Below are 23797 nucleotides of genomic sequence, written 5' to 3'. Positions count from 1 at the left end.
TGTCTTTAGGGGAGAGTTTGTTCATAATCATCCTCATGAAATACAAATACAGTACGGAGGGCAGTGGACAGATGCTAGATGACCACTGCTGCACCTGTGCAGATTCATCTCTCAGGTATTCTGAGCATGTAGGGATCTGGCAAAGTCAGCTGAAATACAAATCTGACAAAGAGCATCAAGAAGAGCGGTGAGGTGAAATACAGCAGGACAGCTTTAGCTTGGCACGGTACGACTTAATAAGCGGTCTCCATATATCACTGCTCATTCCACCGCTACAGCCCACATTAAATCCATGAATAAATCCACTCCTTCATTAAAACCACTGACAATAGAAAGACGTTTTTCCCCCCCAAGAGGCCTCAAGTCGACAGAACAGAACACATTCAGGACTGGCACCTCGGTAGCTATGAAGGCATCAGGAAGACAAAATGAGCCTGTTGAGAAAAGAAGCTACACAAAGGAAATCAATGGAACAACTCTTTGCAAATCAGTTCAACAGCTGAGCTCTGAATCACCGATCATGTGTGAAGCGGCTGCCACACACACACACACACACACACACACACACACACACACACACACACACACACACACACACACACACACACACACACACACACACACACACACACACACACACACACACACACACACACACACACGCCTCCTCCACACAAATTCGACACATGTAAAGTTATCTTCAAATAGGTTTCAAATTGAACCTCGTCACCTCTGACAGACTCCAAAATGAGCCGCGGCTGCCTGGTTTATAAATATGCAGATGTTTTGTTATTTGTCGAGCGCAAATCGGGAATCAGAATCGATTAGATGCGCCTCACAGTCGCTGATTGTTGACCTTGTTGACACCCTCGTCTTCATGACGATAATAACAGTCATTTGAGCTTGCTGACACTAATCAGAGCAGGAGAGGAAGAGGATGAATCATTTGCTGATCTGTTTCGGTATGAATACAGATATCTTGTTCAGAAATGTGATCATATTGAGGAGATGTGCTCACTCTCTCAGGAGCGCAGTGGTAGAAGTACTGAGATCTTTTGCTGACACCTGCAGTGTGAGACTTACTAATGAACGTCTGTTAGATTCAAGCCCTTGCCAAACAAGTTCACACAATGCTGATTAACTCCACCGCTAGATAAATCTCTGCATTTCACATGATACAGACTTTTTCAAATCCTGTGGCAACTGCTCCCTCGCTTAGCGATGAGTTTAACATCAAAGTTGTGATGAGTGATATTGTTTCTGGCTTCACACAAAAGAACAAAAAAAGACTAATCTCTGGAGGAAACCTTCCTGTAAAGTTGTCAGACACTTAACTTAGCAATGTCACCCTGTTAGCAGCAAAAAAACAAGCACCTTCTTTTATAGTAGCAGTTGCCCCAAAGGATTACACTGATTCCATTCCATCCAGCCTGTGTCGTGGCTGCAATATGATGCAATCTCATTCAGTCAGTCTGCCAATAATATGACTGTGGACAGAAAAATCAGCCTCCTTTCCGTTGACTGTCAACACATAGTCCACGTTTAAAGCTGAGCTGAGCCCCAAATATGAATCCAAACTCATTTACACAGATATCTTTTTGAAAAACTGTGTAAAATTGTGTCTTGAGTTCAACACAAACAGGGGATGCGAGGAAAGTCTGAACAACTGTTTTCATACGAACAGCTAAAAGGTCAAACAGAATTGAAGTCAGTGAACTCACCAGACAACTGTGGCATCATAGATAACCTAAAGAGTGGAAACAAAAATGGATTCTTCAGGGCACAATGTGTGAAGTATAAAAGTTTAACACATCTATTGTTTTTAATAAAAACCATATCTCACCATGATGAGAGTCAGCACAGCCAGGATGTAGTAGGTGGAATCTCGGAAAAGGGACCACCATGTCAGAATCACCGTCTGTGGAAAGACGTTATCAAAAGTTGAGTTTTGTCGCTCAAGAAGATAAAAAAAATGAGAAGACTAATTATCGGTCAGTTTTATTTTTCTAAATCTTGCCACTTGTGCGCCCGATATTGTTCTTTCAGGAACAACTGCATGCAAGATGCTGGTAAAAGTTTTCCATACCTGGCCTGCAAAGATCCCACTCAGGCCAATGATGACCAGTATGTTGAAGACAGCCGAGCCAACTATGGTGCCGAGTCCAATGTCTCCTTTAGTGATGAAGACACCTGAGGGTGGAGGACACAGAGGGAGGGACAGAGGGAGGGGAGGAAGTCAGATGTGTGTAGTTACAGTCTGGCTTTGTTTGGTTTCAGGTAAGAGAAAAAAAAACTGTCATCTTTTTGTTGACCCACATCATCCAGCTGTTTGTCTTTAACCTCCAAGAAAAAACCTAAATGGAAATGTTTAATAAAATCCCCTTTCAGGACTCTGCTGACATCTCCTGGATGGTTCTGGCACTGCAGAAGCTGGGAAGACTTTAGATTTCTAGCATTTCTCTGAAAAAATGTAAATGATAATTGAAAAGGATTTGTTTGTTCGCAACAACTACTACTTGGTCTTGACTGGCTGACAAACTAACCAATGAGAGAGGTGAAAAGCTCCGGAGCAGAGCTTCCTGCTGCCATAAACGTTGCCCCGGCCACATCCTCACTGAGCTGCAGGTTCTGAAAGATTAAAAAAAATACACAATCCAGATTAAAATCAGATGAATCACTTTGTGATTTGTTAGATTAAGGAAACTCTACTTGAAAGCTGGTTGATGCCGTCTCCTCACCTCAGATATTTTCTCAAGGGAAGGGACAAAGTAATCGTCACAAACGATGGCCAGAGCGTAGAACATGTAGATGGCCTGGAGTGAAGTAAAGTAAATAAGTTGTGTAACTCTTGGCTTGTAATATATGCTGCTTCTAACTCTGTCAGGCTCTTAGCGTGATGAGTCCAGGACATGAATACAGAGAGAAAATACTCACACAGAGAGCATGCAGGACCACTGCCCCCTTCTTCCTCTGCTCCTTGGTGAAGATGTCCTCTGGAAACTCATGGATGGCTGCGAGGAGGACAGACGTGATGATAAACATGTTCCCAGATAAAAAATACATTTCACTGCCCCGAGTTAATGATGTTTATAATCCTGCATGCGACTTACAACAAGGTTTAAGAGGTATAAGTGGGTGACATATTGTATTATGAGCTCTGCGTTCATCATGCTTATAAGACCTTCATGCCAGTGTTTGCACAGCACTTCATAACTACCACAGCTGAGCCAGTTATGCACACATATAACTGCTCCAGTGTATCATAACTGATTATAAACTCTATAAACTCTGTGAGCTTTACAGTGAAGTGGCAGGACTATATAAGGTTATTACAAATTGTGTGATACCATAACACAATGACATAAAGAATGATCATCAGGGCCAAAGCTTCACCAGTGTTGTAAGTTTTGTAAGACAAGTACATTTACATATTAGGGCACTTAGCAGACGCCTCTGTTCAAAGCAACAGTAATTCATACACTGATGGTGGTGGCTGCCATGCAAGGTTATCAGGAACAGTTTGGGGTTCAGTCTCTTGCCCAAGGACACTGCGACATGCAGACCAGGGGAATCAAACCGGTGACCTTGCGACAACAAGACGCTGGTTTTACCCCTCAGCCACAGTCGTCCATCAATTAAGCAATTTTTATAAATAAAAATAAAATATAAATTGGCGATATCAGCTTATCACAGATACATCGGTATCGGCATATATGTTGTGTGATATGTGCCAGTTTTTCATTTTTTTATAACATTGTGCAGAAAAAAGATGAAATTTACAAATTCCACGTGAAGTTTACTGTAACAGAGCATTGACATCATTTTGGATGATAAACTGTTAGGAGGTAAAAGATCCTGTATCCTCATCACAAGTGTCTGATAAACACATGTTGGATCACTGTCTATATAAGAATATCAGCTAATATATCGATATCTGGTATTCTAACCCCCTTAATCTTAGTATCGGCCCCAAAAATCCAGTATTGGTCGGGCTCTATTGGAATATAGTCAATGAATCCATTCATTGTTGCAGCTCTATTGCTGCCATCAGTCTCTCTGGCAACAGGTTCTGCAGGCTGCAGAGCATCAACATCAATTTACGGATGATCATCAAGCTGATACAAAGAGTCTATGAGATGTTTTAAGAATCTTGACCTGGCAGTAAAGAATATAAAATGTTTCCTTTCATTTACGTAAGAAGTGTGACTTAATTTACATATTGCCCTCTTGCTTATGACTTATTCTGGGTAGACTTTTTATAATGATATGCTTCGTGTCTATTCGATCTTCTGATCTGAAATTACAATGCTTCACTTTCAAATGGCCTCCAAGGATTTCAAAACAAACTCAAAAGACACAAAGTGTGTTTTGTCATCCTCTGTGTCATGATATCAGATATCATTTCTTTCAGACGGCCACAACAACCAGCAGACGCACTCACTGCTTGTCGTGACTAAAGTGTGAGACAGGAAGTGAAACTGGCAGCTGCTTCCTGCCCTTCCTCGAGCGTCAAAGAAAAGAAGAGGGGGAAAAAAAAGCCGTTAATGACAGCTTAGCTTCCCTCTGTTCCCTCAACGTTACAAAAGAGAGCCTCGAGAGTGTGGTGCAGCTCCAATTTACAACTCTGAGCCGCGCTGGATGAATTTAAACTACTGGGGAGCATGGAGCTATTAATAGCTCCTCTGCTGTGTGAGACAACTGTGGGGTCGACAGGCACACAATGAGCACGGTGCAGCCGTCACGATGTGCGCTGCACGGCGGCGGCTGCATCGAAACTGAACAACAGACTGCGTGGATTAAGAGAAGGGTCCCTTGTGATCGGGGATATGAGATTTGATCTCTGACACCGATGTGTCAGGGAGAGAGGAGGAGGAGGAGGAGGAGGAGCAGGCCATATGGTCCTGAGGAGGGGACAGTAATTTGGCTACATTCTGTTAGAAAATGTAAATGTTTGTGCAGCGATGTTTACACATTCTGAGCCTGAGCGCTGCACTGCCTGTCAGGATGCTTATTGTGCCATAAAGAGCTTCTCGTGCATCTTGTGCGAGTTGAAGTAAGTTCCTGGAGGTTGGCAGGTCCCTGTTTTCTGTTGTCTGTGTGCCAGCTGTTGTTGCCCGGAGTGCCTCGTCCACTAAGTCATCGAGGCTTAGCATGTAAACTTTCTGCCATCTTTATCACACGAAATAAAAAAGGGAGTCTGGATGCAAAGCTGCAACGTGTGCGTCTTCTCAGGCGGCCCCGTCAGGCCGATCAGCTGTTGGACATCTGTGCTCCCTCTCCGGCTTAATTTCTTCTTCCCGGAAGCCCCCGTATCTCCTCTCTGCCCAAAAAACACACACTCTCAGGTTGTTCTGTCGGTGGAAACGCTGCAATGTGTAGCTCAGATGGATGCTTTGAGGAGTTGCTCTGGTGAAGGCTGTTGCTATGTAGACCCTCTCCCTGGGGGCTGCTTTTTTTTTCATGGGTGGCAGTAGGAAGCCAAAGGCAAGGCAGTTGCGTGAACAGTGAGAAAGGGGGAGGTGAATTTGTGTTTCCCATGGTTAGGGTTTATGAAAAATGAAAAAAAAAAAAAAAAGGCGTGACAGCAGCTCTGGACCGCAATTTCTAAAAATATTTATTTTTCCTTACAAACCCTCAGGAGAGGTCTGAGAGAGTGAGGGGAGGGGGAGAAGACGCCGTAGAAACAGAAACAGTGGACTTGTTCGCTGAGGGCTGCTGGACAGGAATGTGCTTTGCCAGGACTCTTTATGTCTTGGTTTCACGAGACCAGACCACAAACTAAACTGACCCAGTTGAAGATGATCGTACATCTGCATCTTCCCGAATCAGGGATTTAAGCCAGATGTGGCATCGGCTTGACAGAGTCGCAGTTTTGTAATCAGAGGTCGAGCAGTGAGCCTCAGTGATTTGAGGAAAGATTTGTGCTGTTGATGTGCAGTTACTCTGACAATACAACAGTCCCTTACTCTGACCAATAACGTCACTTCTCTCTGTGCTCAGTCAGAATTACAACATGCTCCCACAACTCTCATCCAGTCGTGTCGGTCACAGTCGTCACAGCAGCTCACACGTCTTTGTGTCATTCCTACAAGTACTCGGACCCTCTAGTAGATCATCCACAAGTGTGAATACGCTTCACATCCTCAAGCCTCTGGCATTTATTACACACTAACTGTTGCTGTAAATCATGAGGGGCAGCACTTTCTGTTCATCGGAAATGGACTATCGTCTGGAAAAATTGATTAAAAAGGTACAATAGGTAGCTTTGGTAAAGAGATTCCAACTCAAAAAATAACATTTACAATATTAATTGGATCCTTATACAAAGTGAGAAAGGTGATAAATGTCCTCAGAGAGGAATAAGGTCCCCACAATGCTGTTTGAAACTAGAATGGTGGATACTTGGAAGACGTGGTGAAAACAATCGTGAAAATCAATTAAGGATGTTCTGATTAAGATTTGTTCCCCTAAACAATCTTCCATTGAAAAGAAGGAAAAACTGAACTGCTGACTGAACTTTCAAAGAAAAACAGAAAAGATGACACTAAAAAAAAGGCAAAAATCTGAAATAGTACTGCTTGTAAACTACATGTTTACACAAAGTGGATTAAAGCTGAAGGTTGTTTACTTCATATGCTGCCCAACAGTTTACCACGACAACCAAGATATTGTCTACATGTTCGGCAATTCTTTCATTTTCTTAGCCAGCAGGATTGTTCAATAAACAGTCTATTTGTTTCCTTTTTTTCTGGATTTAATATCTGGAACTTTATGCTGGCTTCACTTCTTGCCCATCTGTTAATAAGCAGATATGGAAAACTACCAAGACAGATTATCAGTTGGTTGCTTTCTTTGTTGAACTTTGGGAGGAAGAGAAAAAGACAGTGCTATGTTAGAACAGAAAACAACTGGTGGAAAATCATATTAACCGTGCAACATCATAAAAGCCAAGAGGCCCCGAGTTAAAATGGAACGCTGTTTGTCAAGATGCAAAGCGTAAATTAAGCCTAATGCATCTGCTTCCAGTCCGTACACAGAGGGACTGCTGCATAAAACTTTATTAGCTTTCAGCCGAGTCCACTTCAACATTTACAGCAATTATAAAACACTGTAACCAGTTTCTTTCTGCCGCTGGACATCCACCAGGTTGTTTAGTTTGGTGTAACTTTGATCACATAATAATTAGGAATGCTTTCAGCTGATAATGAGAAGAGATCCTAACCTGCTTTTCCTGGCTGATACCAGATGCTATAACTGATCATTTAACATTTTTGTTAAAAATAAGTTCCTAAGCTGTAGTTTATGCACACCTTAGGGCAAAAAAGCTTTGCATTTGGTACTGTTGATTTATCATTCTATAGCTAAATAAAATTTGTTGTGTAAAAACTCGTAGCTGCTGCTTCTTCTCCACAGTTTTCTGAGCGCAACACCACAGTCGTAAATACAAATCCCAGGTCTGTAACAATGTGTCAGACGTAACGTAGGTGCTGCCTACAAACAAAACTCACGTCAAAACATTGTTGTGTTTTAAAACTTGTATGTTGAAGTAAACATCAATGTAACACTGTGATCCTTCCCTTATATAGGTACATAGACACCATTCGCTCTATTATAAGACAGTGCACTATCAACAGGACTGTGAAGCGGCTACTTTACGGTGAAAAAGTACAATATAAAAATATAAAAAAGGAAAATAAGATGTGCAAAGTATCAGGAAGTAACAAATATAGCATCAATATCAGTTCTAGTGTTCTGAACAGATGATGATCCTTTCTTATACGTGTACTTTATGTGGGCCCGGATCAATAAAGCCTTTGCAGCAGATTAGATCGTCAAATATAAAAAGGTCAACACACAGCAAATTCTTCAGAAAGCACTAGAAGTGAAATCTCCACTAAGTGAAACCAGCGCTGATGATGTGAGAAGCTGAGCGCTCTGAGTCGATCAGCTGCAGCGTGGGGGGCTTCAGTGTGGCTGAACGAGGGGGGTGGGGCAGAGTAATGTTATCGATCTGAGAGTCTGCGGGGTGTCCTGAAGTCAAGCTACGCTATCGACTGGCACGCCGAGTAATGTCGTACCGTGCACCCACCAAACTGGCCTCACACACACACAGGCCGCTGCAACAAGCCTGCATTTTTCATGAAGAATCAAAAAATAAATATTTCATCTACGTGTGTAATGTAAATTCAATTATGCATTTGCTCTTTGATTTGCTTTCCTTTGAGGCGGTTTGAATACGGCGCTCATGAAACGACGGCAGCGCTTCAAACCATCTCGCCCATCAATAAAAAACACTAAACATCACGCTGCACTGCGGTGAACGACAACAACAGAAAAACTTCTTTGGATGAAGCTTGTTGGATCATCTCTTTTAAAGAATGACATTCAGCTTTAACCTCAGTGTTTTAATTAATGTGGAGTCACTTTTGCAGATGGAGAGGGAAAGAGCATTGGCAGGATCCACAAGACGCTCCAGTTGACTGCTGTTTGCTCTGCGTGGCATCCAAAATCTGACTGCCCTGATAAAAAGTCCAAAACAGTTTCTGTCAGATTATCTGCCAGCTTCTCTTTCTCAACGCTTTCCCACAAAAACCCCCAAAACATGGCTGTGGAAAAATACTATTCTCAGCTGACTGTCGCATGCCAAAATAAACAACATAACAATCCTCGACGACACACGCATAATATGAGCCATTTACTTCATTTGCATCATTTGGATTTGTCCGCCCCTGCCGCCCCTCTCCTCGCCATCTATTTTTAGTTCCTTGCTTTGCACTTTTAATGCTTGAAAGACAGAATTGTCTGGGTTTCAAAATTTAGCATTCAGTTGCCTAGCAACAACGCTCTCCAAGGCTGAAGGCGGGTAACACCGTCTCCATCCTGTTATAAGCACCGGAGGGATGAGAAGAGGGAAAGAAGAGCCTGGGGCTGGACATTACTGTGCACTCCCCACGATAATATCCCCCGGGGTCCAGGGCAGGCTTTTTAATCACACCACAGATTATGCAATCACTGTCAGACGGCCTGCTGAGGAAGAGGGCAGCAACCCGAGCCTGGAGCCGCGCTCACTGGTGTGTCTTATTCTAACCTGTCCAGCCTTTTGTTCGACAGCCTGTCTCCAGTGTATTACCACAGCGGAGCGTCCGACGCACAGTATGCTTGTGTCTCTGTGAGAGATAATGAGGGGGATCTGCAAACCAGGAACTCAATGAAGGTTGAGGTGTGTTCTCAGGTAGCGAAACACAAATGAAGAGCAAATGAAGAAGAGAGTCTGTATGGAAAAAAAACGAGGATATGTGGTGCCTGCAATGTGTCAACTCTGTTTCACTGACCCGGGGAATTGTCGATAATGAAATTGCGACATTATTGTAGGGATGACTATTAACACTTTCACAATGAAAGTGAAATGACACGTGACACAAAGGGATTTTTAAATCAATAATCATCAGCAATGTGAATATGATGAGTAAGTGGATAAAACATATTAGACCCATGAGAACAATCAGGTTAAAACAGAACATACATCACTTCACTGTACTGCAGCCTTTAAAAGCAGGAAAATACAACGCTTATGACATATCCTGATTTAATGACATCCAAAAGACTGAATACTCTCATATCATGACAGTGATATAATATCCATACATTACTTGAAACCAATGTAACACTTTTGAAATAAACAAGCATCTTGGTGCATTCATGGGGTGTCAGAATAGTTGGAGAAGCTGGTTCTCGGTGGGGATGCACGATATATAACAGGATGATGATATATTAAATGGGAAAATCTATTTGATAAGAAGAATAAGTAGTTGTGGTAGTAGTTGTAAAAGAAGCAGAATGTAACAACACAACTGGAATATTCAATACATGTTCCACAAGTGCTCAGAGTGAAGGAGGAAAGTCAACAAGAAATCTTACTAGAGCAGTAGAACATGAACTCATCCGTCTTTGTCACTACATCTGAGCCTCTCTCACTTACATTTTGAACTACTTTTTAAAGAAATATATGAAAATCTGACACTTTTGTGTTAAAAGTAATTATCGGTTATCTGTACTGGCTGAAAGAATCCAGATGTTGCATGTCTAGTTATCCACTGAGAAAATTCATGTGAATGACCCATCGAGTTGGAAAAACTCAGAAACTTTGGATGTTGGCAAACAGCTTGGAGACTATGATGTCATCTGCAGAGAAACATGATGGATGAACGTCAGCAGCAAGTCAAAAGCTCGGTTGATTCATTTTATTCAATTTATTAGATATTAGCTTGTAACCGTTGGATGGTGTCCATGTAGAGTGACCCAGATCAGAGTTTCATCATCATGAACGTTTTGTTTCCCACAGTTTCTGTGTCCGTCATGATGGATGTACACTTAGTTTCTTCATGGATGTACAGAAACATCAACACAAAACGTGGGAGAAGCTAATTTCCTTGGTTTTTGTATGGACATGGAGCTTTATTGAGGCAAACACAGGACTAATAACTCATGGCGACAAAGAAGTGCTGAGGTTGACAAGGTTCACGGAGGTTCATATAGAAATTAAAGAACTTGCATACCAACATAGAGCTATGTGGAAATGAGGCATAACGCTGATGATAAGTCCTGCTATCAGTATTTTAGGGGACGTAGTGATGCAACAGCAAGTCTGGGACAAAAATCACTGTATTATAAAGCTTTAAAGTTCAAACAGCTTGAAAGGGTCCAAGCAATAAAATACAAGAAAATCTGCTTTGTAGCCTTCGTCTTGTTTGCACATTGCGACTTAAAAGCTCATGAACACATCGAAGTCAGAAGAATGACTTTAGACCAACGGGGAATCATGTGAATGCAGGATTATAAGTCGAACCTTAGATACGAACGGAACAGCGGAGTGCCAGATGCACATTATGTAAACATTTTGCAAAATAAATTAGGATGCCCTGACATGCTGATCTTTTCCAACTGCTGTGATGAATCAAATATATTCTAAAAGTTCTGGGGAGACTGCAGCATGCAGACGTCTTTGCCTGCAGGAGACGTCGAGAAAGCGTCTTTCACATAAATCTATTTTTAAAAGCCTGACATGATTCATTGTGTGTGTGTGTATTTTTAGGTCGCACACGCTTTGTAGACAGAGCAGTATTTATGAGTGCACTCTGAACAGGCCATTTGCATGGTATATTATCAAAACTTGATTTGCATTTATTTCTGTGACAGTAAGCCTGAAAATTTGCACTCTGACATCTACAATGGCCATGCAGTTTGCATACAATACAGCTCTGTGACTGACAGCCTAATATCAGCACACCCTTTAAAGTCAATGCGAATGATCCAAAGATACAGAATGGTATTCTGTCAGAGCGGCAGGAGCTTTTTCATATTGCGGGCATGTTATTTTATCTACTCTGCTCTATTCTCCCCACAGAACAATAAAGAGATTTCCTCTCCGATCTGAATTTTTAATAATAAAACTGTCAGCTGTGATGAATGCGGCTCATGTCAGCCAGCCAGTTAATCAGCCTGGGAAACCAGAGAAACAGAGGTCTGATTATGGCTGTCGATTGGCTGCATGTCTCGGGAACAATTTCATGAGGAGCACTTTGGATCCGTCCAAACTGCACAAAGTACGATGCGCTGAGGAAAGTAACCTGGCATCTGCTAAAGACAGACCACCTTAGAAAATCTGATCTGATGTTCACCCAGGCAGCCTCGCCTCACGAGCCCCGTCTTTTCGGTGCATGAGCTTTGACTTGACTAGTCGCTCCTGACAAATAACGCAACGCTTTGTCCGCATGACCTTTCAGATCACCTGCAGGGGGAGAGGCAGGAATCTCTCGCACACTCGAACTTCCTCATTTACCTGCACACACACACACACACACACACACACACACACAAACACACTACAACAACAAATGCACTCCTGAAACCTACACTACAACAATTCTTGTTGGCCGTTTTTTAACTTCCAAATCCTAAATACTACAGAGACCAAATTTAGGCATGGTAATTTTGACAATATTAAATACTGCCAGGTGTTTCTATTATTTTGTCCAACCCATTTATATCAGTCAGGGTGAGTTAGATAACAGGACCAGACAGCTCTAAAACCATTAAGCTGAAACAAAAACTAAACATAAACTTCATGAAGGTAGAATCTAGTAAACGACTGCATTTGTAGTGGTTCCTAATAAAATGGCCGCTGAGTGTATACCATGACTGTGATGTATTAATAGCATTATTGTATCATGTGATGAATCGTCCGCATCCATCAGTTGCTGCGTTCACAGGATAGTTAACAAATAAGATGTCCCTGTCTGTGATATAACATCACACACCCGCTGTGACAGCAGATAGTGTCAGTATCGCCCACCCCCACACTGAACGATACGGAGGTGCAGCAGACAGTCTGGGGGAGTTCTGCTGTTCTGACCCGGGGTAACAGACGGCATCTATCCAGGTACAGACAGAGGAGTGACTCACCTGCTCGGGGCTGATCCAGGCTCTGGTTGTCTGACTTCTCCTGCATCAGCCTGCGAGTCCATCGCAGCATCCCATCGTTCACGCCTGGCTGAAGCCCAGAAGATTCCGTCTCTGTTAAAAAAAACAACAACACCGGAGTCACGTCAGTGCAGAAGCAGCCACACACACTCACGCTTAAAGCTCGGTGATCCACTAACAGTGGTTTTTATCATGTTGATTACTTTGTTCATCATAAACTCTTCTTGGGATCCTTTAGTCATTTTAGTCCTTATCAAAGCAAAATACTTAACACTAAAGCACCATTAAGTTACTTTTCACCTTAAATAGCAGCTTTAAAATCATTTTGATGGTACGGTATCTTTTAGTCTCCAGCACCATTCACTCTGCCTCTTCAGTGTGTGAATCATGCACCGAGAGGGGGGACAGTTTCACTGCGGCTCTGATCCGATACTCTGGAGGTCGTATCAGAGCCGCAACAGAGGCGAGCCGGCGTCTGTGTGACTGGAAAAGCCGGAAGCGCACATCAGGGATGTATCGATCTGATGGTGTTCAGAGTCTGACAGCTAGACAGATCCTTCAAATTAAAGAGAAATTACCTACACAGCAACATTATAGGACAAAACAAGACTAATGTGGTAACTGGTAGTGTCTTTGGAAACTTACATGAGGAAAAAAAAAAATACAGTAGTTCTGCGTGGATAAGTGTCTGTTATCGTGTCTGTCCTACTGACTCTTCGTCACATTTCTGCTCAAAAAACAGCGTCTGTCACCGGCAGAGAGCCAGGCGCAATTCAGAGCAAAATCACTTGAACTCAGCATGTCTTTGCACTACAGTGTTGTTGTAGTTACTGTCTCTGGCAACTCGTATTGAAAAAAGTCACCACGAGAACAAGACTTCAGTGAACTTTCCCCCTAGAAAACAGCATCCCTCCCCTCCAGTGAGAGAGTCAGACAGCGTCTGCTGTTTACTGATGGCAATGTAATGTAACTGAGAGGAAAAAAACATAATTTTGTCAATTTCCACGATGTACGAGGAGTCAGGATCCTAATCACAACATATTATAACAGCATACACATGATTTTAAACAGTCGGCCGATGCATGTTTAGATGAACAGGTGGACACAAGGGAAATCAAACACTGATCTCAACGTCATGATTTTGGATGCGCCAAATCCCACATAATGCCAATTTCTACATACTGCTGCTTTAACTGGTTCCTGTATCTCACTTAATCTCGCTAAATTAATTTTTCTATATAAAAAAAGGTGAATTGAACATTTTTGGGGTTTGTGCTGACATCAGATTCATGGTGCTAACACACTTTGAACACTTTACTTGGGTGTGTCAGTGTATTTCTGTTTACCCATTTCATCACTTTTCTATACTTTACTTTTTTTAAACATGTCCTAGAGAACTTTTTTTTTCTATTCATCTGGTTGTATATATTGTATCCTTGTTGTTAGGATTTTTTAATACTTGTTTATATTGATGTTTATATTGTCTAAACTTTATCTGGGTTTGAGCTTATCTGGAAACATTTGGGATAATGCAAGTCATCAACTGAACAAAATATGAAACAAACATCATTAAATCTTTAAATCAAAAAGTCTTGTTGTTGCCACTCTTACTATCGATGCAGTAATTGTCTCCAGTGTTATTTTTAACTCAAGTGACTGTAGTTTCATGTTTCTAGCTCTGGGAGACAGAAGCATGTTCAGTAATTCAGTCCATGCTGCCGTCAGCTGTTCTGAGCCATCACCACTGAAATCTTTATGGTGTGTGTTTCAGCTCTGCATTTCATTCCTCAATCACTAATCTCTGTGTGGGTTTCAGTTTTTACGGCTTTACTACAGCGACAGCCAAGGGACTCCCCACGGATCGGTCTGTCTCATCATCTCTCCAACAGGAAAAAAAAAAATAAAAAATTAAGATATCCTCCTCCGCCACCCACAGAGATCTTTCCAACAAGCGGTGAGAAGATAGAGAGGCTGTTATTACGCACTGCACACTTATTTATGAGGCAGCTTGGTGTCTGTGATGCGTTTCGTGATTGCCAGGCGCTGTAGTGTCCCTTTGTACCTTCCAGCTCAATGAGCCCATTTCGAGAGGGCAGCGGTCGTGGCTGAGAGAAGACATGGCGGCTTTCATGTCGAGGCATCAAGAGGAGCTCGACTCGTATGAAATTCAAATGGGTCTCTGCCACAGATGGCTCTGCAACGTTTTCACACTTACAACTAGGAGAAGTCTCTGACACTTACGACACAACTCGTCTCAGTGGAAACAAAAACTACAATGATTATTCTGTGTCTTTTTCCAGATTTGTACGTTATTAAGTCAAGACAATCTATTCAAAATATTACGAGAAATATTGTCTTACCCTGGTTTCATAACAGTAAATTGATGTCATTTTCTCAACTTAACAGCCGGTTCTACTTGTTTTAATACTTGTATTTCACTCACTATATTCACATTACTGATGACTATTGATCAAAAATCCCATTATGCAAATATTTTGTGTCACCCCCACAATATTGTCACAGGCGTTTGGTCAAAAATATCGTCATATGTTATTTTGTTGTCCACTCCGAGCTTATGAAGTCCCTTGAGGGAGAAATATTGAATATTTCAAAAACACGGCTTATGGCTAGTGGTGCCATGATCAGTTGACTAATCAATGGTTCAGATGACTAAAGTGACTAACATAACAGGCGAATAAGCAGCGTTAACAACTGATTAATTGAATGTTTTATTGTAGCTGGTTGGGTTTTGAACTGTTTTTAGACACAACAACATCAAATAGAAGACATCACAGTGGGGTCTGGAAAATGACCTTTACCTTTAAACAGACTTGGGGAGTAATGGGATACATGTGTCAGGATTACATTGTTAGGATATAAACAAACAGTAACAGTAACTGTATTCAGGTTAATTTGCAGAAAACAATGCATACGGTAAAAAAAAAGAGGGGATTACTGACGGGACTATAATGTCTCTCACACCACTCTGCCTTTAAATGATGAATTAATCAATCTCAAAACTTGCAGATAAATTATCCTTTGCTGTAAATATGGTTTAGTTGAAGCCCTGATAGTGAGAAAGCACCAACTCCCAGCAAGAATAAAGTGCGACATAAATTACTTATACAACAAGGCAACACATTCTTCAAGACGGCGTCTATTTTATATGTAACCTAAGGCTCATCTGACAGTAATGACTTAATCAATTCAAACATAAATAGACTCCTTAAATAATACTTGGCAAGTCCATGCATTTGTAGATCCAGCCTTCGTGTGTTGCTCGTCTGCCAGACCTGAATCCCCTCCAGGCCTTCAGTTAGTTTGAGGGTTCTGGTGTTGCTAAAGCTAAACAGCTTGTCCCCAGGAAACTGTTTAGCCGGGGTGGTAAACCGCACTGATCTTGGCACCTCTCGCCCTGTGATCAATTTAGTTAGTCGATGACAGCCTAAACGACAGCAAGTATTTGGCCTGTGCAGCGTCAGATAGCCAGTTTGCTTTTTTTTTTCTTTAATGTTTCACTTCATAAAAAGGTGTTATAACATCTATCATGTTTACAACTCCGCTGTTAAACTTTCACACTGGACCCGAATATCACAAAAGTCACACTCTGTCTGTGCGCTTAGCAACACTTTCGTCACTCTGACCCTGACCTTTGACCTAGAAGCTGCTTATAACTTTGGCGATCCTCTAACTTTACTGTTCAAGTGATTGTTCCTCTAGATAAGACAGTCTGCTGAAGGCCTCAGATGTAAACATGAAGGGAAAGAGACTCCAGAAGGATCAGCGATGGAAGCTGATGAAACATGAAATGTGGTGTTTGTATGGAAATATCTTAATCCTGCTGCCACATTCCTCAACATAAACACGCTGGCTGAGTGCAGAAAGGTGAGTGTAAATACTGCGATGTTAAGTGTAAATAACATCATTCATGATTCATCTCTCTGCAGTAAAACAATGCACACAGTGAAGAAGCTCCAAGCTGCGTCACATATCTCCTAATGCGTAACGTGGAGATTTTTATCACAGTTTTTTGAGTCAAAATCTAACGAATTCCATGAACCAAATGATGTTACTTCTTCAAATTCCTTAAATAGCATCTATTTGATTTTAACGTGGCCTGAAAGAAGAAATCATGGAAAGCCATACACTATCATCTGTCCCCTTCAGGAAAGACAAACCGCTGTTGCCTCAAGTCTTCAGCAGAAACAAGACATTTGATCCCATCAATCACACATCGACTGGACAGACCGGCTTCCTCAGGTCTTACCCCAAACAGGTCCACTGCCTCCACAGGGCACGACTGTAGCCTGTGGTAGTAAATGTCTCTGACTGTGAAAATCCTCAATAGTGGCAATGCAGGTGAGCACGGCTGCATCTGAAACCCGAGTCTGTTGATTATACTTTATAAAAATAATATTTGGACGTCAGTCCAACACTCTGAGCTACATTTCCACGTAGATAACGGAGCAAGTCCTTCCAGACCTCCGCTGACATTCAGACTGAACACTTAGTCAGTGTCGAGTTGCAGTAAACAGAGAGGTGATGCACATTTGATTTGACCTTAAATGAGATCTAAATCACAGTTACATAACACCTGACCGTAGAGAGGACCACGTTCAGAGTAGAAAAAAAACACAAACACCTAAACTGCAAAATCTTCAAATGTTCAAATCAGGATTCTGAGTGCTATCAGAGCTTCCTCCCCAAAAGAAGTAAAACAATAAAACATGCAGTTTGTGTAGTATAGTGTAGTTCAGACGCTTTATCTGAACTATACTATAACTAAGTCGTCTCTTGCTCCTGCTGTCATTATTTAGTGTGTAAACTTGTATGGCACAATTCAACTTTTCACTTTCAAGGACCAATATGATAATAAAGCATGCTGATGGAGCTCTGATGGTTCAAAGATTTGCTCTCTGAACACCAGTGTTTGTGCACATTTGTGGAAAAATTGGCCAAATTTCAGCCCATCTAACTCTCTGGGTGGATCCCCATTGGAGGGTGTTCTAGAAATAGTAGTATGTACAGTATATATATTTTTTTACATTAATAATGGATCACTGCTACATGCATGTGAAAAAAATGTTGATTGTCAATGACTCCCAAAACAACGTATGAACATTTGAGAGTACCAGCGACACGTCATGGATCTTTGTCGTCCTGTGGTTTAACACTGTGAAATTGTTGCAGCTCACTTAAGTTGCAGTACTAAAACGTCTTGCTTAGGTTCAGGTAAAGCTCACGGTTCAGGTTAAAATAAATACATAATAAGTACATTAACTTAATCATTATGTTACATACCTGACTAAGTGATGTCTGAATTCACCCACTCATCACTTCCTCCTCCTCACCACCTACAGAGTTCTACTTAGAGGACGATATACTGAGCTCAACGGTCAAACGACAAAAAACTTTTAGTCATTTTGTTTCCCTCCAGCGCGATGCGTGATGGTATCCAATCCTTGGTTAGTGACTATTGGTTGCACACTACTTTTCATGATGCATTGTCGGACACACTGTACTGTATAGTCGACCGTATAGTGGATAGTTAGTGATTTCAGCCAGGGTAAGTCTGCACATTTAGCAGCTGAAGACGCTAAAAAGGAGAGTCAAACATGACTTGTAATGACAATTTGATTCATGCCTGCTGGATGTTTCAATAAGCAACTGTTCACTATATCAGCTTAAAAAAAAAAGCTTGTTTCTAGCCAAAAAAAAAGAAAGAAAGAAAGCAAAACACTTATTGCAGGTTTAGTATCACGTGTAAAAGATCATATTTATTTTGTACGAGTCAAACATCTGTCAATGCTAAGCTCGATGCTAATCACGGGGGATCTTATGTTTCAGCTGCCTTTTCTAAAATATTTAGCATTCTTGGAGATGAAAATGATGACCAGTGTAGTTTGCCAACATGGAACATGGTCACCTTCAACACAGAAACGTGCCGAGTTAATCCGTTATCAGCTCTGCGTTGTCGACATCTGAATGGAGTTTGCTCTTGGAGATTGTTGCCTTTACGGCTCGGTCATAACACCATGAGTTTTTTTTTTTTTGCCAGAATCAGAACAATATTGATAGCGAGCGTCGGATCATTACATCCTTAAATGGTTGTGAGAGCGGCGTTATCCAGGATGCCTCAGTATGTGTCATATTTTCCACATATTGTGAGAGTAAGCGGCCTGTCGACGTTACACACAGCAGACCGCATTGCTCTGCCTCCTCCCCCCCGGTGCTTTTTATACGGTTTAAGTTGAGCGACCTTGGTCTCGATTCAAAAAACCTCTTCTGCTCGATGGCAACACTCATAATTTAAAGGTGAAGTATAAATATTAATGACACGGCTCATTCACCGGGACACTCTTCAACAGAAAGGACAGCGCGCAATACTGCCCAACGCGGAACAAAACCAAAAGTTCACTCGTAAAGAAACAAAAAAACGTTGGTGCTGAAGCAGCTGATGAGTGTGTGTGACGGTCTGTGACCACGACAGCGGAGGTGATGAGGGGATAATGAGCTGAAGGGTGGGAGGCATGTGTGTGTGTGTGTGTGTGTGTGTGTGTGTGTGTGTGAGTGTGATGCCTTTAGGCGCAATACTGAAGCATCTGACTCAAACTTCACTTATTACCAGGAGAGATAACGGATGGGTCTGGTGCATAATACTGGATTATTTCAGGGAGAAGGCAGACGTATATGTTCACTTGAATCATAATGAAATCCAATGTGACGTCCACGACTATGCATGTCATCTTACAGGTGTTCTGTATTCACCACGTTTAGTATTTTACAATTAATTTTGCTGTCACGGCTGATGAGGAATTATCTTGCTGGAGAAATCAGCCAACAATGGTCTGAGAAAACGCATAAATTGAGAAAAAAAGGCAGGCGGTCTTATTCAGGGAGCCACAAAAAGCGTTAATGATCTGATGTCAAATACGGTATCTTCCTCTGAGGATGAAAAGATAAAAAACGTCCAATGAACGCCTGGTGGATCCACAATAGCCCACAACTGAACTTATCCCCCGGTGATTGGATTTATACACGCCACAATTTGGGTCTGCTTTATATAATCGGCAGCCTGTCACCTTTTCCTGCAGTGTGAACAGGAGGACGGGAGGAGGAGGAGGAGGCTGGCAGTCAGTCACGTTAGAGAAAAAAATAACAAGATTTGAATATTTTAGATTTAATGAGGGCGCTTCAGAGGGTCGGAGAGGTTTGTTACTTTGGAGATGAGGCATCAGAAAAAAAACCTCTGCGTGTCTGCATTCTCTCTTACTTAGACAACTGGATGTTTGATCTACTAGAAGGATGACGGGTGGAGGAACAGAAGCTTTTAACAGTAGCGTCTGTGCATTTCACAGCAAACATTTCCACACACACACACACACACACACACACACACACACATCCATAGATCCAAATGAAGATGAAGATTTGCATTTTGTGCTCTGAAAACATGGACGACACATTATTTTCCACAGATTCAAATTTTGCTGAGAGCAATAACAGTTTTATCAGTTTCAGATTGTGCAAGGGGGGGAACTATTTCTTGCAATTTCATTTCCTTTTGACTGGATCTTCTTCTGTGGTTCCTCATGTGCTCTTACACCATCATATTTAATTCCCCCCCCCCCTTTTTCCATTCAAACCCAGGGGAGCAAGTCTGGCTCTTTTCATAGCAAACACACACACACACACACACCAGTGTCTGTAAATCCATCTAAAAATGCAACATGCATGTCGTGTGCACACTTTACATACTCCTCAGTAACCTGCAGAGTTCTTTATACGAGGCTGTCAAACAAACATCAACATGATATTACAAGTCCACTGTAATCAGAAGAGTGTCAATAGGATCATAATTATTGTGCACGCACGCATGCACGCACGCAGGCGCGCGCAGCCTCTATGTCTATATTAAGGTCTCACCTGGTGCCTGGATGACCTGAGCGAGCCAAATGACAGCGACCAGCCCGACTCCGCAGCAGCAGAACCGCTGGAAGGGCCGCCGGTGCCTCGCCGCCGCTGCTCTCATTCCTCGGCCGGCCGCATATCGACGAGAAACATCTGTTGCTCTCTTCCTGACACTTGTTTCACACTTTTCTCAGCGAGCAGCTCCGAAGCAAAGCAGCCGCCAGCAAACCGCCTCCTCTTCCTCTTCCTCCTCCTCCTCCTCCTCCTCCTCCTCTTCTTCCTCCTCCTCCTCCTCCCGCAGCAGCAGCCAGCAGCAGAAGCAAAAGCAGCGAGCGGACTTCTTCCACCAAGTTGTGTCCAAAAAAAAAAATCCCCGCTGACGCTTGCCTGGGTTTTGTTTGGTTTTGTTCCCCTCTCCGGACTCAGAGCAGACGAGGCGCTGCTTCACTCCGACAAAGCTCCGGGTCGCTCGTAGCGAGCGGTCGCGTGAAAAACAAGCTCTCTGCGCCGGTGTGTGACAGTCTGAAAGGTCGACGGCGGATCCCACAGTCAGGCGCAGCAACAGGAGGCGACATGCTCTGAGCTCCGTGTGTGTGTGTGTGTGTGTGTGTGCTCCACTCTCTATGTCTCTCTGCTCGCACTGTGTGTGTCGCTCCCCTCCAGCCACCAGGAGGCGACAAACTCACGGAATCAGCGGGTGACACCTCCACCTTTGTGAACCTCGTGCCCTCTCACCTGCTCTCCTGCTGACAGTGTTTCCACTCCCAAGCGTTAAAAAACACACATATTAAAAGCACACTGGTGCAAACTGCTGGTCCAAAGCTGCAACCAGTTTTCCATCTCTCCTCGCGCCAATTACCTTCTTGATTGGCTGCACACACCTGGTGCCACTAATTAGGTGTGACTGGGGAAGGAAGAGATGGAAAATGTGCAGCTGTGGGAACCGCTGGAAAAAAACACTTCTGTGAATCAATATAATCCATTAAGACAAGAGAACTGTAGGTGAACAACAGAGAGTTTTCAACTGGTTTTGAAAAGTCTAAGTTTAATACGCCTCTTTTAACCCTTTTCCACCGAGGCGGTTCCGGTGCTGGTTTGGGACCAGTGTCTGCTCTGGAGCCAGTTCTTTGTGTTTCAGCAGTTGAAGAACTGGAGCTCGTCCAGAAAAACTGGTACCAGGCCCGGCACAGTGACCAGTGGTGTGCTGGCCATCTTGCACCACACTGTTGGGCTGGTCAGACGCACCGGACCGACACTCCTTTCTTTCAAAAGATCATCATCATTTATCCAAGTTAAAATGTCAAACTGTATCAACCTGTAGCAAGACTGTTAGGCTAGCAGCTATGTATACCACTTTACTCGTACAGTTGGTTTTAAGTTAGAAGTTTTTTTTTAATCTATATATATTATATTTCTAATAATAAATTAAATCTTGTATGTGTGCATGTATTGAGTGCCTCTGTATACCTGCCCATATCATGCTTGTGTAGTATGTGATCATCAGTATCATTCTGTTTCCTTTAGGACATCTTTAGGATTGATAGGATCTGTAATACAAAGAGGATTATTCATTTTAGGACATTTTGTGGGAAAGATAATAAACAGTAACAGTAACCAGATCATCATTGAGAGGACTGGCTATTTCTACACATATGGTCTTCACAAGTGTCATCAGATGTTTTATAACATCACAAGGAAATGCTGATGACTTCAGCTCTCTCAACATATTTAATATTACAGAGCAACTGCATCTGTTATTTGTAGGTCGACATGTAAAACAGGTCACAACCTGTAAACAGCTGTGTTTAAATATTAAAAGTATGATTAAAAATGCATTGTGTTTTACTTTGAAAACAACACGCTTTGACAACAAATGACTGTGCTTTTTGCGTGAGGAAGAGGTGGTGTAAGTACCGCTTTTGTCCACAGGGGGCGCCAGACGCAGTGAAAATTACATTTTTTTTAAGCTGCTTTAAAGTGATTCTAAACTAATTTTGTGATGTAGCCATACATAGTTTGGGGACTTCTTCAAAGCAGAACAGGCAGAGATATGTGAATATGTAGTCTGTAATTTGGTTCAAGCTCCAAAACATTCAGTTTTGTGTTTCCCAAAATGCAACCTGATAGTCTTTTCATGACACTGTTGATGCTCATCGTTCAAACGCCACATTTCCAGTCTCTAAAACAGATTTTATATCAAAGAAGAAGAAGTTTCCAAGCTGAAAGTGAGATAACCATGGTGGTATCACCAGAAAATCATCAGGGTTATTTTTTAGGATTTTACAAAGATCCCTCAAACTGTTTTCACAGGCTTAGTAGTACCTTCACCTTTGTTCCACAAATCCATCTTGAACCAGTGCTTTCAAAATATACTTGGAAGATGATTAGACAAACAATGATCAACAGTGCTGATGTGTTAAATTGGTGGAGTTGCCCTTTAAAGATGTTAAAGGAGATATATTTACATGTAGTGTTTTGACCAGAAAATAATTCCTGTGCATTTTTTTTCTTCTCATTCTTCTCATCAAACATCAGCACAGCAGACTCATTTACAACCAGGTCTTCTTCTTCTTCACTGCTTCAGAATGAGCACTACTATGATTTCTTTGGGTGTCAGCACCGCCATCTGTCAATCAGTGGGATACCACGCGTGCCGATGTGCGTCCTCAGTGGTGTGCACAACAGCAACAAAACGGGGGCCCATTCTTAAAAATATCCCTACAGCGCTGCCAGTCAGAGCCTCCACAGGGTGCCTTCAGGGTGCAAACACTTAACGCTATTAATAGGTCAGATCGACAACTGGTTTCGACCCCCGAGAAGATCCTCCTCAGTGAGAGGGCTGGAAATAGGCCTTTTTTTGATGTGGAGGCCTTTTATAAATGCTCTTGCGAGAAGTCCCAGAGAGGGGGAACGTTCACTGTCAACAACGTCCTGTTTACAGTGAGGGTGGTGAGGCTGGGACGGAGTGACTGAGACTGGCTGATCCTTTAATGTGTTGGGTTTTTTTTGTTTTTTTGTTTTTTTTTTGGCTGGCTTTATAGGTTCATTTCATTATCTTCTAATTATTGCCTTAAATTACGGTCTGTGCAGGTGTTTTCTTGTGTCCACCCCCTGCAATCTGCACCCAGCAGGAGGAGATTTTGAAGCTTCACTGCATCTGTGAGCTGCCAGAAAATGTCTCTCCTGACAATATAGTTAAAATACTTTCTTTGATAAAAAAACGGTGGACAATCTGTCAGTAGGGCAAGATGCTGTGTTTCGAATGTGAAACGATTTGAGTGACTTTCAATGACATAATTTTACAACACACAAAACTTTGGGCTCATTTTTTCTACTTGTATCGAGAACAATTTGATTTATACTGTAAATCGTTTTCTGTTAACCTCTACAGACGATTTCTCCTCCG

General features: G+C 42.2%; 1 protein-coding gene across 1 annotated transcript in view; it reads right to left on the bottom strand.

The window, feature by feature from the left end:
* The window catches only part of LOC119031108 (sodium/potassium/calcium exchanger 3), a 29979-nt gene extending 7790 nt beyond the window's left edge, over nt 1–22189 (bottom strand). Inside the window, exons 1-8 of the mRNA XM_037119310.1 lie at nt 20407–22189; nt 12463–12573; nt 2935–3011; nt 2739–2813; nt 2544–2628; nt 2087–2190; nt 1844–1918; nt 1722–1747 (exon numbers count right to left, since the gene is read on the bottom strand). Coding sequence (XP_036975205.1) covers nt 1722–1747; nt 1844–1918; nt 2087–2190; nt 2544–2628; nt 2739–2813; nt 2935–3011; nt 12463–12573; nt 20407–20512 — 659 coding nt within the window. The 5' untranslated portion in view covers nt 20513–22189. The remainder of the gene's footprint in view (nt 1–1721; nt 1748–1843; nt 1919–2086; nt 2191–2543; nt 2629–2738; nt 2814–2934; nt 3012–12462; nt 12574–20406) is intronic.
* Nucleotides 22190–23797: the final 1608 nt, after the last annotated feature.

This window comes from Acanthopagrus latus, chromosome 13 (assembly GCF_904848185.1).
Source record: "Acanthopagrus latus isolate v.2019 chromosome 13, fAcaLat1.1, whole genome shotgun sequence".
NCBI classification, from domain to species: Eukaryota; Metazoa; Chordata; class Actinopteri; order Spariformes; family Sparidae; genus Acanthopagrus; species Acanthopagrus latus.
This window is presented reverse-complemented; position numbering and strand designations above follow the sequence as displayed.